Source organism: Cupressus sempervirens, chromosome 3 (genome assembly GCF_028749045.1).
Source record: "Cupressus sempervirens isolate cs-2001-9-10 chromosome 3, ASM2874904v1, whole genome shotgun sequence".
Lineage (NCBI taxonomy): Eukaryota > Viridiplantae > Streptophyta > Pinopsida > Cupressales > Cupressaceae > Cupressus > Cupressus sempervirens.
In genome coordinates this window covers 1,077,143,564-1,077,162,507 of record NC_143120.1, presented here as the reverse complement: position 1 = coordinate 1,077,162,507, position 18,944 = coordinate 1,077,143,564, and the positions used below count along the sequence as shown (strand labels likewise).

General features: G+C 33.1%; 2 protein-coding genes across 2 annotated transcripts; both read left to right on the top strand.

The window, feature by feature from the left end:
• The first annotated feature begins 7,940 nt into the window (after positions 1-7,940).
• LOC149570493 (chaperone protein ClpB1-like) lies at positions 7,941-11,925 on the top strand. Its single transcript, XM_089817195.1, has 9 exons — positions 7,941-8,035; positions 8,243-8,372; positions 8,807-9,079; positions 9,648-9,728; positions 10,251-10,392; positions 10,671-10,759; positions 11,258-11,395; positions 11,537-11,598; positions 11,793-11,925. Exons 1-9 carry the CDS (start codon positions 7,941-7,943, stop codon positions 11,923-11,925), a joined length of 1,143 nt encoding a protein of 380 aa, XP_089673321.1.
• A 2,968-nt stretch (positions 11,926-14,893) lies between these two features.
• LOC149570492 (chaperone protein ClpB1-like) lies at positions 14,894-18,351 on the top strand. Its single transcript, XM_089817194.1, has 4 exons — positions 14,894-15,597; positions 17,583-17,661; positions 17,732-18,072; positions 18,201-18,351. Exons 1-4 carry the CDS (start codon positions 14,894-14,896, stop codon positions 18,349-18,351), a joined length of 1,275 nt encoding a protein of 424 aa, XP_089673320.1.
• Positions 18,352-18,944: the final 593 nt, after the last annotated feature.

The following is an 18,944-nucleotide window of genomic DNA, read 5'->3' as shown; positions in this document are numbered from 1 at the left end:
TGCAAGGGGGCTTTCCATGGGATTTATGGGAACTTACTACTCACATTGACATGTCTGAATACACGGACCAACATTCTGTTTCAAGGCTTATCGATGCTTCTCCTGTGTATGTTGTCTATCACTACAATAGGTTTCTCTCATATTGCTATTTTTCCAATTGATTTTCCCTTTTTTAGGTAATCAAAATAAGCATTATTTCGGCTGATTTTTAACCAATTACTGTCGATATATTAGTTATGAAGAGGGCAAAAAATTGACAAATACATTTAGAAGATGACCATACTGTGTTTTTCTATTTAGTGAAGTAGAGAAGGCGCACATATCTATACTAGACATCATTCTTCAGATGCTTGCTAATAGTAGATTGACAGATGGACCTGGTCGAATGGTTGACTTCTCCAGCACAGTCATTATAATGCCAACCATCCTCAGATCAAAAAACTCGTTTGCAGGACCTCGATGAAGATTACAAGCTGGCCAGGTGAGACTGATGCAACAAGTATGTACAATTGAAGAGAACTTGCTTCTTATTCTTTCTTGTACCACTACCCGAACTGATCTGCTTATGCTTAAAGAAAAGATTTGGTGATAAATTATCGTTTAACTTCATTGTAGGTGAGAAAGCACATTAGGCCAAAGCTATTAGAAAGTCTTGATGAGATAGTTATTTTTAATCCTCTTCAAACTGAGGAGCTAATGGAACTTGTCAGATCCCATATGAAAGATACAACATAACTGCTTGCAAGGAGGGGTCACCTTTATAGTCACTAATGCAGCTCTAGATCTTGTTCTTGCCGAAGGCTGTGCTCCTGTATGTCTATTTTTGAGAGTTATTTTTCCTCTTCATATAATTTTGTTTTACATGGTTTGATGCTTGTCCAAACTATTATTCAATAGGTGAAAAATGAAGCCTAGCTACTTTTATTGAGAGATTGAATTTTGGGCCTTACATTAGAAGGGTCCTCATCCAAAAGTAGAGTCACATAAATACCTTAATCTAAGCTAGCTTAGCTTCCATTGACCTTCAACAAAAAGTTGAGGATCAATAATGAAAATTATACTATTGTTTATTAGTAGATGTAAGCGTACCAGACTACACAAATCTTGATAAATGCATTGACTTGCTTGCACAAATTTTAGACCATCAGTAATCTAGGATGTGCTAAAATAGCTTAAATGAAGTAATCTAAAAAATATAAAAACTCCTTTTTTATTACACCTGGAAGTAATCGAATAATAGGCAAAGTTTACCTAGAATCCATTGCTGCTGTGACTATTTACTTCTTTAGCTCCTTTGTTATTTGATTATGGAAATTCATAAAAGTTTCTAATTTTTCCGCAACTTCCAAAAAGTTTGATAGAAGTAAAAATAGGCTTGCCTGAGTAGCTGGGGTGACATGCATAGGTGACATTGATGTTCGATTTAATTATTTATGGAAGGAGATGGAAATTTTTGTTTTGATTATTGATTAATGTTAGAAATAATAACATTGAAATGAACTAAAATAAAATAATTAACAATTAATCCAGGAGAGTTTGTGAAAATAGTTACCATAAACTTAGATCCAAGAGTGAGTAAAAGAATGAAAAACCACCAATGAATCAACAAGAGGAGACAAATATTTGAAGGGGTAAAGCAAAGAAAACCCCTTGTGAATAATATGAATGAGGCGAATGCCTAAAGAATGAAAGAAGCAGAGAGGAGAGAGAAAATGGAGCCATTGTCTCATTACAAGAACTACATACTGATTGTGTGTTAAGAATGAGAGAGAAGCATCTCTTATAAAGAGATGAGAGGAGGAGTCATTTGTAACTCCCATGTGAATGATTGCCACATTCATAAGTGTGTGCATAACAAGTGTCATAATCCTCTTAAGGAGGAATAAACTATTTTCCTTAATAAAGGAATTACAAAAAAGACTTGTCCTCACATGTGGACTAGAGGAAAAACAACTTAAGGGATACCTTGGTTTATCTTTTTTAATAAATACATCCAAGGAAAGATTATAAATTCTAACACCCCCCTTTAATCTTTACTTGGGGAAATTAGATCAAAGGGTATTAAACCCAAAATTTTACAATGAAAATAGCAGAAAATTGATCTGTGACAATGAGTTTTTTAATGCAAAAGGTCTCTTGTGAGTGTAGGTAGATCTTCATACAGCCGAGAGAGAAGTGGATAGGTACACCAAATCTTGTATGTGCTGGATGGATTACCTTAAAAACATAGACACAAGAAAGAAGACAACTATCCACAAGAAGTAGTTCATCTTATATTAAAATTAGAAATCCTTTTGAATAAAGATAAGAAAATTTTCATAGAGAAATAGAGGAAAATAAAACATTTTACCACAAAACAATGAAGATAACCTGATATCAAGTTAAATTATATGCTCAAAAAAAATTGTCAACAAAGACAAATTGAGTAAAAAGCTTGATCAATGCTCTCATGAAAAGTATATAATACTAATGCACAAATGACCATAGACAAGGTCAACTAATGATACTTGCATCAATATTGAATCAATCACGTGGATATAGACAGTCCACTTAATGAATCATCCCACTGCAAGTTAATGGGTGATCAATCCATAACATGCATGACTCATGATCAAAGCAATAAAGTATGTAGATCATTATCACATTAATATATGAAAATAAAGTAAAAAGAGAGAGATGTTGATCAAATTAATATTATCATGATTTGTTAGGATACTCAAACGAATGGATTGTGAGGGTGTAACAACATATTGGCTTCAAATTGGAATCCATCATGGACAAGCAACTTCATTGCCATGAAAAATCATCATGGGTCAAAACAACTTTCTCAAATAGAGTCTCCAATATTGGAGTGCTCCAAGATATGGTAGCCTCGTCACCTATACACTCAAAAATGAGCAAGGTGTAGGAAGTCATACCATGACTAAATCAAAACTAGGAGCATACATGAAGGAGATAAAGAGATAGAAATTGGAAATCCCAATAAAATATCATCCTCGCATTGAGGAACAAAATGGAATAACATGGAAAGAAACTCCATAAATTTCAACCATTCAAAGTAGAGCATATAGAATCAAATGGAGGGAAAATCCATATAAATATTAATCTTTCAAAGTGGAACCAATAGAACCAAATGGAGGGAAACTCGATATAAAATGAGTGCACACCAATATAGGATGATGGTATACTCCATGGGCCAGATAAGGAAACTATGTCTCAGTTATACTGAGGGGACCTACATAGTTATCCTTGAAAAAATTGGCTCCCTATGCAACTCAAAACAAATGTCATATAAATCATGTATATCAATGGTATAAAACCATAAAGTGCCAACATGGGCATAGAATGATCAAAATATCACAATAAAGTTAAAGGCAAATGTGTAATATAACTCATAATCCACTCAAAATGAATTAAAATTTATTTTCAAAATGCAGAGATCCAAGGATGATCAAAATAAACAAAATATTTATATCAGGTATAAAACTCCATTGAAGGTAGACATGAGTACTTAATTCATTTTGTGAAGGTATAAATCAAATTCTGTATTATTATAGTCATAAAATTATATATTTATCTGGGTATATATGTGTGCACCCATATATACTTAAATAAATATATGATAAGTCGCAATATTGAAAGGATCCTTAATATATATATATATAAAGTAGAATGAACATTTTGAATAAAGACAAAATATTCTTAAATAGTACTTTTAGATAACAAAATCTAATCACAATTATTAGGAACGATTTCCAAAATAGAGTGCTTTTAAAAAAATAAAAAATTGAATATTCAAAATGATAAAAGTCGAAAAGGCGTCTTACATGAACATATAACGTGGTTAATTAGCAACAACCCTTTGTTTTTAGCAATGATTTCTCTTTATCATGTAATGCTACAAATGGAAGACTTAGAATAATATTCTAAAAATAATAATAAAGAGTTATAAAAAGTTGTCAGAGAATATCTTAGAATTGATGTTGTAACAGGTGAATATTGATGCAGACCTACAAAAAACGTTAGAGGAATAATTCTTCTGCAAATATAGAAACTGTATCTGCCAATGTTTTGTTCAAACGTTACTAAAGAATCTACCAATATCCTTAAAATAGAAACTTAAAAATAGATTTTTCAGATGTATCTAAATAATAAAAATTATAATTATTAAAGCGAAACGTACAAGTTATAAATGAATTTCACAACGTAATAATTTATAACTATATAAAAAAAATTAAACTAAAGTAGATAACCAAACTTATAAATTTATAATAGAGTTCTAAATGATCAAAGGTCAAGTATAAAGGTTATAAATTAGTTTTATAACCTACAATATGATAATAATAATAAGTTTGAAAAAAAAATTTAATGACAAACAAAGAATATAATGAAACAATAATAAAACTATATAACTAAAGTGATAGCTTGAAATTATATAAGAAACCACAAAAGGCTTAGAATGATGAAGATAGAAGGCAAAGAACATGGGTGTGATAAACCACAAACCAAAAAAATAGAAAAGAACAAGAGTTAAAAAACAATAACTCAAACAAAACCTAATTACAAGACAATATGAACATAGTTATATTAAATCTTGCCAAGGACAAATAAAGCATTAAAAGACTTAGCTAGACAAAATACAACAATGAAGGAGGCAACACACGGGTGATAGGAATGATCAAGCCAAAAAGTGAAGGACAACAGTCAGCAAATGAAATTGTGTGCATGGCAAGAAGGGATAAATAGCTTTTCAAAAAAACCAAATGCCTTGGAAAGGAATGGAAGCAGGTGCAAAAGGTAGCCCAGGCAAGTAGTAGAAGCTGGTGTAGAATGACTTGAAGGAAAACCCAACCGCATGTTTCTCTCTTGTATGGAACAACTTTTCACCATTGTCCTTTTGGCGGCATCAGACATCATTTCAGGCAGGTTTTGGATGTGATCATAACCTGTTGGCCAAATGACCCCAAACGCTTTACCTTTGACGTAAAGGAGAAGAAATCCAAATCTTTATAGGGTAAGATAAATCCATCAAAACACATGAAAATTTGGGCTGAGGTGCCTTTAATTTTTATTCATATTATTAATTTTTTTTAATGTAATTCAAGAAAAAACCCATCCAACACCTTGTTCATGTAAAGATTATAAACCAAACACATGAATAAAATAGTTAAAATTGTATAGAAATGATAAATTTCTTCAACAATCCATAAAATATAGTTGGTTTGCAGAAGGCACAGTCCTGTGTAGAGTATGAACACACCGCATGACTGTTATATCCTTTAATAAATCAAAAAGCTACTCAAAAAAAATAGGATAGTTGTGATGCATAGTGAAGGAAATCAAATAAAGTAAATAGCATTTAGCATTTAGTTTGCAAAAAAAAAGATAAATCAAGCTTAAAGGAAAGTTTCTAAAACAAAAGAGAAGAACATATAAAGAAATTTCTAAAAAAAAACTAGAGAGCTATAATATGTTCTTTTTAGAAATTGTTAATATTAAAAAAAAAATTAAATATTTCTAGGAGAACTAGTATATTTTAACTATTAAAAAAGAGTTAAAGATTATATATATGAAAAAAAATTGAAATAGGTTTGGCATATAAATTAAGATATAAATAATATTTTAAAATAAAAATTCACATAAGTTCTAATAATAATTTTTTAAAATAATAATATGAATGAAAATCCTAATTAATATTATTTAAATGTTGCCTCCAATCAAATGTTAGGAAAAATTAATTATATATATAAAACTAATAAAAAATAATAATAATAAATACTATTCAACTAAAATTACTAAATGCTACTTGTTAAAACAAAAAAAAATTAATAATTTTTTAATAGAGATACCAAGGTAGAGATTATTCAATACAATGCGCTTCCAATGAATGATAACCTTCATCACATTAAAACTCAAAACAAGGATTAGATGATCTGATACCATGTTAGAAATAATAACATTGAAATGAACTAAAATAAAAGAATTAACAATTAATCCAAGAGAGTTTTTGAAAATAGTTACCATAAACTAGGATACAAGAGAGAGTGAAAGAATGAACAACCATCAATGAATCAACAAGAGGAGACAAAGATTTGAAAGGGGAAAGAAAAGAAAACCCCTTTTGAATAATATGAATGAGGCAAATGCCTAAAGAATGAAAGAAGGAGAGAGAAGAGAGAAAATGAAGCCATTGGCTCATTACAAGAACTACATGCTGATTGTATGTTAAGAATGAGAGAGAAGCATCTCTTATAAAGAGATGAGAGGAGGAGTCATTTGTAACTCCCATGTGAATGATTGCCACATTCATAAGTGTGTGCATAACAAGTCTGATAATCGTCTTAAGGAGAAATAAACTATTTTTCTTAATAAAGGAATTACAAAAAAGACTTGTCCTCACATGTGGACTAGAGGACGAACAACTTAAGGGATACCTTGGTTTATCCCATTTAATAAATACAACCAAGGAAAGATTATAAATTCTAACAATGAACTACATTTGGTTTTTCGTGTTGATGAGTGACTTTTCTGATTGTTGTTTGTTTCATTCATATCTTTATGTTTAACACTGACTGGTTGTTAATATAATTGGTTGACGTCAAATTGACAAAGGGGTTTGTTTATTTAAACTAAATTGATGTTATAAGGGTTCAATAGATGCTGCTAGTTTATTTAAAGTAATGTTGGTTGAATCACTGTGGTTTTGCAAGGGAGTTTTCTATGAAATACATAAGGAGATTGGTGATTTCATGGAGAAGATGATCCCTTTAAAAATGAAAATCTTGAAAGAAGAGTGCATGAAATCAATTAGAAAAGTGAAGGATTGATCCATAGTCCATAGGTTGTTGCAATAATTAGCAAGATGGAGTAGAATTGCTATCCAAATGATGATTCAAGACTTATCAGTGCTCCACTTGGGTATGTCTAGTGTAATATCAAGTTGCAGTAGATGGTAGATGTTGGTGCAACAAAATTTCAATTTATGTGTTTTCGTAAGTCAAGTTTAATAGAGAAAAAAATATAAAGTAGGTCATAGCGAAATAATTTTAGTGATGAAGGCATGAATAACTTTAAAGATTTCCAATTTTTTTTTATAAAAAATGCTCAATTGACTTCCTATGTCATAAGTGAGTGATAGCCTCTACGTATATTGAATTTGCTAACCAAATTATCACATGTTATGCCATGCTATAGAGGGAAAACTTTAAATTGAGATAATGTAGTCTATAATCTCACCAACATTAGAGCACCCTTAACTTCAGAATTATTTACTAAGTTTCACAGCGTTCATAGTTTAGATGATATTTCATTTGATTGAAATTAAGTTCACTTTTTCCATTGTCTTATTCTAGATGGGTATCAAAGGGAAGAAAAAGAAGGCATTAATTGAATTGGTCAATTGGAAACATTTTGAGCTAGAGGATTCTCTAAGTTGTATAAATTATGACACTCATCTAATAAAATTAGAGAATAAGTAATACATAAATTTCTTTTTAAATTTGAGTTGTATGTTTTCGGATATTTTTAGTGAATGGTTTTCTGATTAGTATTTGATATTTTAATGTGTTCATTTTTTTATTTGTGTGAGATGGATGTTCAATAAGAAGTCTAGACTCTAAAAGTATAATAGATGAATAATTGCTTTTCTAAGAATGGGTTGAATTGATATAGATTTGAAGAATGAATGGAATTGATATAGAGCATTCATCTTTTCTTGTTTTTGTCTAAAGAATTATTCTGTATGTAATTTTTTTATAATTATATAAATAATTTAATTTTTATAAATTTAATTTGATTTAATTAATTCTTCATAATTCCCCCTCCCCTTATAGATTTTCATTTTAGTAACCAATCGTGAAACAATCATTTTGACATGCAATAGTTGAAATGGCCATGACACACATTTTGGTGAAAGAGAGTAGTGGATGTATTGCAAAACGATGGCTGCTAACCACCAATTGTTTGAAACCTTGCAACGACATGATAGAGATTTCGATAAGAAGGAATATATCCAACGGTTATACGATTGTATTCAGTAATTACATAGTGCATATTTGATCTGGATTGTTTCAAGTGAAAAAATTCTGAATAGATCCTCTATTAAAGTGTGAAGATATTAGCGAGTGAATTCTAACAGTTTGGATAATTTGAATCCTAGAAATTTACTAAGCACCCATAATTTGTCAAAATTTGCAATGGATTCTGTAAAACCAATTTATTTTAGCAAAAAAATCTTGTCCAGGAAGGAAATTGCAGAGGCAAAATCTCTGTCCAGAATGTCGTATACATATATTGTTATCACCATCAAGAAGGCCATATATACCTATATCAGTATTGGCATGTGCAGAAGCAGAAGCTCTCTCAAGAAGCCTGTATACCTATATCATTATTTCCTTCACCCAATAGCCTTAGAGAAATTCCCTAGAACCCAATATCATGAATCTAGAGAGATGTTCCAACAAAAAAAATGAACCTATAGCACCAAGTGTGGAGTTGGCTCGTACAATTGGCCATGCACAAGTTACAACAGTTCACCTGGCCATTGCCCTCATCGAGGATAAGCATGGACTGCCAAGATAGGTAATCTTGTCAATTATCCCTAGTGGAGATGAAGCAATGGAGTTAGTCAAGAGAGTTTTGTATCACTACCTAGAATGTTTACCTGTTAATGGCTCCAGCTCTACTGCACACGAAATCCCTCGAAGCACTATTGTTAAAAATTTTATCCGTAGCGCACAAAGTGCGAGGAAGAAAAATTGATGACCATATTTTGGCAGTGCACCACTTGGTTGTTGGTCTATTGTAGGACCTACAAATTATCGAGTGCTTCAACAAAGAAGGCGTGGACCTTGCGAATGTAAAATTTCAAGTGGAGAGGGAGGGGGACCCTCGGAATGTACCAGAGGACCTCACTTCGAATGTAAAGAATTTCCCTTCCCTCAAGGCATATAGTCACGAACTTCTAGAAGACATAGCGAAGCTTGGTCCAGTGATCGGCAGAGATGAAGAAATAGAGCATATCATTAGAATTCTTCGCCAGAAGACAAAGAACAATCCCCTGTTGATTGGAGAGGATGGTGTTGGTAAGACATAAGTGGTAGAGGGTTTGGCCCAACGGATTGTGAGAGGGGATTTTCCAAAGTAAGTTGTCTAGGTTGAGATTTAATTTCTAGATTAAATGTAGCTGTTCAGCTTATTTTTGCTACTAGGAACTGCTCATCTTTTTGTGGTTAGATTTGTTGAGGATAATTTTTATTTGTAGGAAGATTTATAGATATTATTTTTAAAACAATTTTTAATTTTTTTTTAAAGAAAACATCCAATTTCGATAAGTAGTTGCTGCTTATTTCCAACCCTTTCTTTTTCCACAGTTTATTTTCATTTTTTATAAAATATATGTTTCATAAAAGTAGGAAAAGATTTTATATTATCTTTTTAGCAATGTTTTTGAAAACTAATTTAAATAGCCACATAAAGACATGACATAAAAGTACAGACTTTTTCTTTCCTTTTTCTTAATGTTTTTTGTATAAAAGGTGACCAATAAATTGCAACTCTTGTAATTGATCTAGGAAGTAATTAACTTGCATTGGGAGAACTTTGAGATTGATGGAATTTCTTTGGGATGTTGAGGTAGTTTGATGTAGGTTAGATTGATAGCGTTGGACGTGGGAGCCTTAGTAGCTGGAGTGGGTTGGGTGGGTAACTTTGAGGACCGTGTTAAGTCTGTATGCGAGGACTTAGAGAAAACTCAAGGAAGAGTAATATTGTTTATAGATAAATTTCACTTGGTTCTTGGATCCCGTGAGTTATTCTTGTTATTGTTGTTTTGCATTTTCTTCATGATTATAAAGTTAAAACTCATGATCAGAAGCTATCACTATAATTGGTTGCTCAAGAGATTTGTGTTTTGTTTAGTAGCTGTTGATAATTTATTTACACAAATGCTTGCTCGCAATCAACTGAAGTGTGTCGCAGTAACTACATTTGATGAGTATAACAAATGTGTAGAGAAGAATTCTGAGTTCAGGCATCATTTCTAGTAGGTTGGCCAATTTATAACTTCTGTTTTAGTGCTTCATTTTCATTGTATGATCATGGATAGCTTAAATATCACATACAAAATCTCATTTGAAGACTAAAAATGTTAAAATAGTTAAAATAGACTAATTTTTTCCAAAAGTAATTGTGTCGTGTCATGGCCATATGCCACTTTGTGAATAGTTTACCTTATTGACTGTTTCTTGTAGGTGTTCATGGCTGAACCCAGTGTGCTTGATGCCATCAACATTTTGCGCAGTTTGAGAGAAACGTACAAAGGGCACTATAGTGTTAGGATCATGGATAGTGCATTAGTGGTTGTTTCCCAATTATCTAGTTGTCATATAACTGGTAAGTTCACAAATATATGAGATTTGATTAGATAATTTTGTAAACTTATTGTCTTGATTTTAAATTCTTAGACTCTTGACGAGGCTTGAGAGCTTAATTTTACTTCAAGAAGAATGCATGCATTTTTTGTGCGCTTTCATGTAAAAGTGTTTCATTATTGTTCCCATGTTTGGATTCTGAGCAAGTCACCATCTTCCTGGCAAAGCAATTGATCTGCTTGATGTAGCATACATAAATGTGAGACCGTGGTTAGATAGTACACAAAAAGAAATTCGTAGTCTTGAAAAACAAATTACTCAACTGGAAGTTTGAGCTGCATGCGCCTGAAAAGGAGAAAGATAAAGCAAGGAAGGCTAGGCTGGTGGAGGTTGGTACTCATATTTATGCTCCTTTTCTTTTTTCAATAGTTCAATTTTAATTCTATCTCGCTTGAGAATTATGTTTGAAATGAGGAAGGAAACCTTGTGTGGTTTGCAAGGGGGCTTTCCATGGGATTTATTGGAACTTACTACTCACATTTTACCAATCGTATAGGTTTGAAAAGAGATTATGAATTTGAGGGATGCGATCATCCCTCTCAAAATATAGTTGGAGAGTGGCAAAGAAAGAGGAAATGAGATCTACCAATTAAGGCAACAGTGGGAAGAGTTGATGTCTACCCTGCAGGTGGCATAAAGCCAGATGGATGTGGCGACAATCACTGCTTTGAGATACGAGGCACTTGAAGAGATAGATGCAACGATAGCTCATTGTGAAACAAATGTAGAGTTTGTCGGGCCACATTAAATTGAAAAGGTATGTGTAATCATGCAAGACCTTTACTAGTTGTAATTGGTACTCATGGATATATTGCTCTATCATACAGGTGGTAAGTCGTTGGACTAGTATTCCTATTAACAAGCTTATGCAAACTGATAAGGAACGGTTCCTGGGCTTGGCGGAATGCTTACATGAGACAGTCGCTGGGCAAGAAGAAGCATTCAAGGAAGTTGTCAATGCCTTGGTTAGATCAAAGAAAGGACTTGGGAGAGCACATAAAACCACTTGATCCTTTCTATTCTTGGGACCCACTGGAGTCGACCAAACAGAGCTTGCAATGGCTCTTGCAGAACAACTGTTTGATGACAAAAACCTGCTAGTGCAGATTGACATGCCTGAATACATGGAACAACAGTCTGTTTCAAGGCTTATCAGTCCTCTGCCTGGGTACGTCGTTTATCACTCCAATAGGTTTCTCTCAGATTGCTCTTTTTCTAATTGATTATCCCTTTTTTAGTTAATCAAAATAAGCATTATTTCAGCTATTTTTTAACCAATTACTGCCTATATATTAGTTATGAAGATGGCAAAAAATTGACAGATAAAGTTAGAAGATGACCGTACTGTGTTGTTCTATTTAGTGAAGTAGAGAAGGTGCACGTATCTGTACTGGACATCATTCTTCAAATGCTTGCTAATGGTAGATTGAGAGATGGACATGGTCGAACGGTTGACTTCTCCAGCACAGTCATTATAATGACAACCATCCTTTGATTAGAGAACTTGTTTGCAAGACCTAGACGCCAATTACAAGCTATCCAAGCGAGACTGATGCAACAAGTATGTACAATTGAAGAGAACTTGCTTCTTTTTCTTTCTTGTACCACTACCCAAAATGATCTGCTTATGCTTAAAGAAAAGATTTGGTGATAAATTATCTTTTAACTTCATTGCAACTAAGAAAGCACATCAAGCCACAACTATTAGAAAGTCTTGATGAGATAGTTATTTTTAATCCTCTTCAAACTAGAGAGCTGATGAAAGTTGTCAGATCCCATATGAAAGATCCAACTGAATTGCTTGCAAGGAGGGGAGTCACCTTGATAGCCTTTGATGCAGCTCTAGATCTTGTTCTCATCGAAGACTGTGGTCCTATATATCTATTTTTGAGAATTATTTTTCCTCTTCATATAAATTTGTGTTACATGGTTCGATGCTTGTCCAAACTATTATTCAATAGGTGAAAACTGAAGCCTAGCTACTTTTATTGAGAAATTGAATTTTGGGCCTTACATTAGAAGGGTCCTCATCCAAAAGTAGAGTTACATAAATACCTTAATCTAAGCTAGCTTAGCTTCCATTGACCTTCAATAAAATGTTGAGGATTGATAGTGAAAATTATACTACCGTTTATTAGTAGATGTAAGCATACCACACTACACAAATCCTGATAAATGCATTGACTTGCTTGCACAAAATTTAGACCATTAGTAATCTAGGACGGGCTAAAATAACTTAAATGAAGTAATCTAAAAATATATCAAAACTCCTTTTTTATTATGCCTACAAGTAATCGAATAATAGTAAAAGTTTACCTAGAATCCATTGCTGCTGCGACTATTTACTTCTTTAGCTCCTCTGTTATTGGATTATGGAAATTCATAAAAGTTTCTAATTTTGCTGCAACTTCCAAAAAGTTTGATAGAAGTGAAAATAGGCTTACCTGAGTAGCTGGGGTGACATGCATAGGCGACGTTGATATTCGATTTAATTATTTATGGAAGGAGGTGGAATTTTTTGTTTCGATTATTGATGAACTACATTTTGTTTTTCGTGTTGATGAGTGACTTTTCTGATTGTTGTTTGTTTGATTCATATCTTTATGTTTAACACCGAGTGGTTGTTAATATAATTGGTTGACTTCAAATTGACAAAGGGGTTTGTTTATTTAAACTAAATTGATGTTATAAGGGTTCAATAGATGCTGCTAGTTTATTTAAAGTAATGTTGTTTGAATCATTGTGGTTTTGCAAGGGAGTTTTCTATGAAATACATAAGGAGATTGGTGATTTGATGGAGAAGATGATCCCTTTAAAAATGAAATTCTTGAAAGAAGAGTGCATGAAATTAGTTAGCAAAGTGAAGGATTGATCCATAGTCTATAGGGTGTGGCAATAATTGGCAAGATGGAGCAGAATAGCTATCCCAACGATGATTCAAGACTTATCAATGCCCCACTTGGGTATGTCTAGTGTAATATCAAGTTGTAGTAGATGGTAAATGTTGGTGCAACAAAATTTCAATTTATGTGTTTTGGTAAGTCAAGTTTAATAGAGAAAATAATGTAAGGTAGGTCATAGCTAAATAATTTTAGTGATGAAGGCATGTATAACTTTAAAGATTTCCAAATTTTTTTTTAAAAAAAAGCTCAATTGACTTCGTATGTCATAAGTGAGTGATAGCCTCTACACATATTGAATTTGCTAACCAAATTATCACACGTTATGCCATGCTATAGAGGGAAACCTTTAAATGGAGATAATGTAGTCTATAATCTCACCAACATTAGAGCACCCCTACCCTTCAGAATTATTTGCTAAGTTTCATAGAGTTCATAGTTTAGATGATATTTCATTTGATTGAAATTAAGTTCACTTTCTACATTGTCTTATTCTAGATGGGTATCAAAGGCAAGAAAAATAATTCATTAATTCAATTGTAATACATAAATTTCTTTCGAAATTTGAGTAGTATGTTTTCAGATATTTTCAGTGAATGGTTTTCTGATTAGTATTTGATATTTTAATGTGTTCATTTTTTTATTTGTGTGAGATGGATGTTCAATAAGAAGTCTACACTCTAAAAGTATAGTACATGAATAATTGTTTTTCTAAGAATGGGTTGAATTGATATAGATTCTAAGAATGAATGGAATTGATATAGAACATTCATCTTTTATTGTTTTTATCTAAAGAATTATTCTGTATGTAATTTTTTTATAATTATATAAATAATTTAATTTTTAGACTTTTTAATTTGATTTAATTAATTCTTCATAATGCCCCCTCCCCTAATAGATTTTCATTTCAGTAACCAATCATGAAACAATCATTTTGACATGCAATAGTTGAAAGGGCCGTGACATACATTTTGGTGAAAGAGAGTAGTGGATGTATTGCAAAACGATGGCTGCTAGCCACTAGTTGTTTGAAACTTTGCAATGACATGATAGAGATTTCGATAAGAAGGAATATATCCAACGGTTATATGATTGTATTCAGCAATTACATAGTGTGATGCACGATATGCATTTGACAGTAATTCCATAAATAACTAAGTATTATTTGAAACAGTGCATATTTGATCTGGACTGTTTCGAGTGAAAAAATTCTGCATAGATCCTCTATAAAAGTGTGAAATTATTAGAGAGTGAATTTTGATAGTTTGGATAATTTGAATCGTAGTAATTTACTAAGCACCCATAATTTGTCAGAATTTTAAATGGATTCTGTAAAATCAATTTATTTTAGCAAAAAAATCTTGTCTAGGAAGGAAATTGAAGAGGCAAAATCTTTGTCCAGAATGTTGTATACATATATTATTATCACCGTCAAGAAGGCCATATATACCTATATCGGTATTGGTGTCTGTAGAACTAGAAGCTCTCTCAAGAAGCCTATATACGTATATCATTATTTCCTTCACCCTGTAGCCTTACAGAAATTCCCTAAAACCCATTATCATGAATCTGGAAAGATGTTCCAACAAAACAAACGAAGCTATAGCAGCAAGTGTGGAGTTGGCTCGTACAATTGGCCATGCACAAGTTACAATAGTTCGCCTGGCTATTGCCCTTAGCAAGGATAAGCGTGGACTACTAAGACAGGCAATCTTGTCAAGTACTCTTGGTGGAGACGAAGTAGTGGAGTCAGTCAAGAGAGTTCTATATCACTACCTAGAATGTTTATCTGTTAATTGCTTCGGCTCCACTACACATGAAATCCCTCGAAGCACTATTGTTACAAATTGTATCCGAAGTGCACAAAGCATGAGGAAGAAAAATGATGACCATATTTTTGCAGTGCACCACCTGGTTGTTGGTCTATTACAAGGCCTGCAAATTATCGGGTGCTTCAAGGAAGTAGGTGTGGACCCTGTGAATGTAAAATTTCAAGTGGAGAGGGAGGGGGACCCTATGAATGTACCAGAGGACGTCTTTTCAAATGTAAACAATTTTTGTGCCCTCAAGGCATATGGTCGTGACCTTCGAGAAGATAGAGCGAAGCTTGGTCCAGTGATCGGCAAAGATGAAGAAATAGAGCATATCAATAAAATTCTTTGTTGGGAGACGAAGAACAATCCCCTACTAATTGGAGAGGATGGTGTTGGTAAGACATCAGTGTTAGATGGGCTGGCCCAACAGATTGTGAGAGGGGATTTCCCAAAGTAAGTTGTCCAGGTTGAGATTTAACTTCTAGATTAAATGTAGTTGTTCAACTTATTTTTGCTACTAGGAACTGCTCATCTTTTTGTGGTTAGATTTGTTGAGGATAATGTTTGTTTGTAGGAAGATTTATAAATATTCTTTTTAAAATAATTTTTAATTTTTGTTTTAGCAAAAATCCAATTTCAATAAGTAGTTGCTTCTTATTTCCAACCCTTTCTGTTTCCACAGTTTATTTTCATTTGTTATAAAATATATGTTTCATAAAAGTAGGAAAAGATTTTAAATTATCTTTTTATCAATATTTTTGAAAACTTATTTAAATAGCCACATAAAGACATGACATAAAAGTATAGACTATGACATAAAAGTACAAACTTTTTCTTTCCTTTTTCTTAATGTTTGATGTATAAAAGGTGACCCATAAATTGCAACTCTTTTAATTTATTTAGGGAGTAATGAAATTGCATTGGGAAAAATTTGAGATTCATGGAATTTCTTTGGGATGTTGCAATAATTTGATGGAGGTTAGATTGATAGCGTTGGACATGGGAGCCTTAGTAGCTAGAGTGTGTTGCATGGGTAAGTTTGAGGACAGTGTTAAGTTTGTATGTGAGGACTTAGAGAAAACTCAAGGAAGAGTAATATTGTTTATAGATAAATTACACTTGGTTCTTGGATCCTGTGAGTTATTCTTGTTATTGTTGTTTTGCATTTTCTTCGTGATTATAAAGTTAAAACTCATGATCAGAAGCTATCACTATAACTAGTTGACCAAGAGATTTGTTTTATGTTCAGTAGATGCTGATAATTTATTTACACAAATGCTTGCTCGTGGTCAACTGAAGTGTGTCGAAGTAACTACATTTGATGATTATAACAAATGTGTAAAGAAGAATTCTGAGTTCAAGTATCATTTCCAGTAGGTTGGCCAATTTATAACTTATGTTTTAGTGCTTCCTTTTAATTGTAAGATCATGGATAGCTTAAATATCACATACAAAATCTCATTTGAAGACTAAAAATGTTAAAATAGTTAAAATTGGCTTATTTTTTCCGAACATAATTGTGTTGTGTCATGGCCATATGCCACTTTGTGAATAGTTTACCTTATTGGCTGTTTCTTTTAGGTGTTTGTGGCTGAACCCAGTGTGCCTGATGCCATCAACATTTTTTACATTTTTAGAGAAATGTACAAAGGGCACTATAGTGTGAGGATCATGGACAGTGCATTAGTGGTTGCTGCCCAATTATCCAGTTGTCATATAACTAGTAAGTTCACAAATATATGAGATTTGATCAGATAATCTTGTAAACTTATTGTCTTGATTTTAAATTCTTAGACTCTTGATGAGGCTTGAGACCTTAATTTTACTTCGAGTAGAATGCATGCATGTTTTTTGCACTTTCATGTAAAAGCATTTCATTATTGTTTCCATGTTTGGATTCTGAGTAGGTCACCGTCTTCTTGGCAAAGAAATTAATCTGCTTGATGGAGCATGCATAAATGTGAGAGCGCAGTTAGATAGTGCACAAAAAGAAATTTGTAGTCTTGAAAAACAAATTACTCAACTAGAAGGTTAGCTGCATGCACCCGAAAAGGAGAAAGATAAAGCAAGGCAGGCTAGGCTGGTGGAGGTTAGTACTGATATTTACGCTCCTTTTCTTTTTTTAATAGTTCAATTTTAATTCTATCTCACTTGAGAATTATGTTTGTAATGAGGAAGGAAACCTTGTGTTTTTTTCAAGGGGGCTTTCCATGGGATTTATAGGAACTTACTACTCACATTTTACCAATTGTAAAGATTTGAAAAGAGATTACAAATTTGAGGGATGCAATTATCCCTCTAAAAATATAGTTGGAGAGTGCCAAAGAAAGATGAAATGAGATCCATCAGTTAAGGAAATAGAAGGAAGAGTTGATGTCTACACTGCAGGTGGCAGAAAGCTAGATGGATGTGGTGATAATCATGGATTTGAGATATAGGGCACTTGAAGAGATAGATGTGGCGATAGCTCCTTGTGAAACAAATGCAGAATTTTTCGGGCCACATCAAATTGCAAAGGTATGTGTAATCATGCGAGAGTTTTACTACTTGTAATTGGTACTCATGTATATATTGCTGTGTCATACAGGTGGTAAGTCATTGGATGGGTATTCCTGTTAACAGGCTTATGCGAACTGATAAGGAACGACTCCTGGGCTTGGCTGAATGCTTGCATGAAACAGTCATTGGGCAAGGCAAAGTAGTCAAGGCAGTGGCAGATGCCTTGGTGACATCAAAGACAAGACTTGGGAGAGTGCTTAAAACTACTGGATCCTTTCTATTCTTTGGACCCACTGGAGTTGGCCAAACAAAGCTTGCAAAGGCTCTTGTGGAACAACTGTTTGATGACAAAAAGCTACTAGTGCAAATTGACATGTCTAAATACATGGAACAACATTCTATTTCTAGGCTTATCGGTGCTCCGCCTAGGTATGTCGTCTATCACTGCAATAGGTTTCTCTCAAATTGCTCTTTTTCCAATGTATTTTTCCTTTTTTAGGTAATCAAAATAAGCATTATTTCAGCTAAGTTTTAACCAATTACTACCAAAATATTAGTTATGAAGAGGGCATAAAATTGACATATACAATTAGAAGACGACCGTACTATGTTGTTCTATTTAGTGAAGTAGAGAAGGTGCACGTATCTGTACTGGACATCATTCTTCAGATGCTTGCTAATGGTAGATTGACAGATAGACATGGTTGAACGGTTGACTTCTCCAGCACAGAATGACAACCATCCTCGGATTAGAGAACTTGTTTGCAAGACCTGGATGCAGATTACAAGTTGGCCAGGCGAGACTGATGCAACAAATATGTACAATTAAAGAGAAGTTGCTTCTTATTCTTTCTTGTACCACTACCAGAAGTGATCTGCTTATGCTTAAAGAAAAGATTTGGTGATAAATTATCTTTTAACTTCATTGCAAGTGAGAAAGAACATCAGGACACAACTATTAGAAAGTCTTGATGAGATAGTTATTTTTAATCCTCTTCAAACTAAGGAGCTGACGAAAGTTGTCAGATCCCATATGAAAGATGCAACTGAACTACTTGGAAGGAGGGGATTCACGTTGATAGTCTCTGATGCAGCTCTAGATCTTGTTGTCGCTGAAGATTGTGGTCATGTACGTCTATTTTTGAGGGTTATTTTTCCTCTTCATATAAATTTGTGTTACATGGTTTGATGCTTGTCCAAACTATTATTCAATAGGTGAAAAATGAAGCCTAGCTACTTTTATTCAGAGATTGAATTTTTGGCCTTACATTAGAAGGGTCCTCATCCAAAAGTAGCGTCAC

Bases quoted from the DNA above. Each gene is read 5' to 3' on its own strand.
- LOC149570493 (XM_089817195.1), top strand. From the start codon at position 7,941: ATGGCTGCTAACCACCAATTGTTTGAAACCTTGCAACGACATGATAGA. The intron at 8,373-8,806 runs GTATACCTATAT...GGTCTATTGTAG, and splicing joins GAAGCTCTCTCAAGAAGCCT to GACCTACAAATTATCGAGTG. The intron at 9,729-10,250 runs GTATGCGAGGAC...TGTTTCTTGTAG, and splicing joins TTGAGGACCGTGTTAAGTCT to GTGTTCATGGCTGAACCCAG.
- LOC149570492 (XM_089817194.1), top strand. From the start codon at position 14,894: ATGAATCTGGAAAGATGTTCCAACAAAACAAACGAAGCTATAGCAGCA. The intron at 15,598-17,582 runs GTAAGTTGTCCA...TTTGAGATATAG, and splicing joins GTGAGAGGGGATTTCCCAAA to GGCACTTGAAGAGATAGATG. The intron at 18,073-18,200 runs GTATGTCGTCTA...CCAAAATATTAG, and splicing joins CTTATCGGTGCTCCGCCTAG to TTATGAAGAGGGCATAAAAT.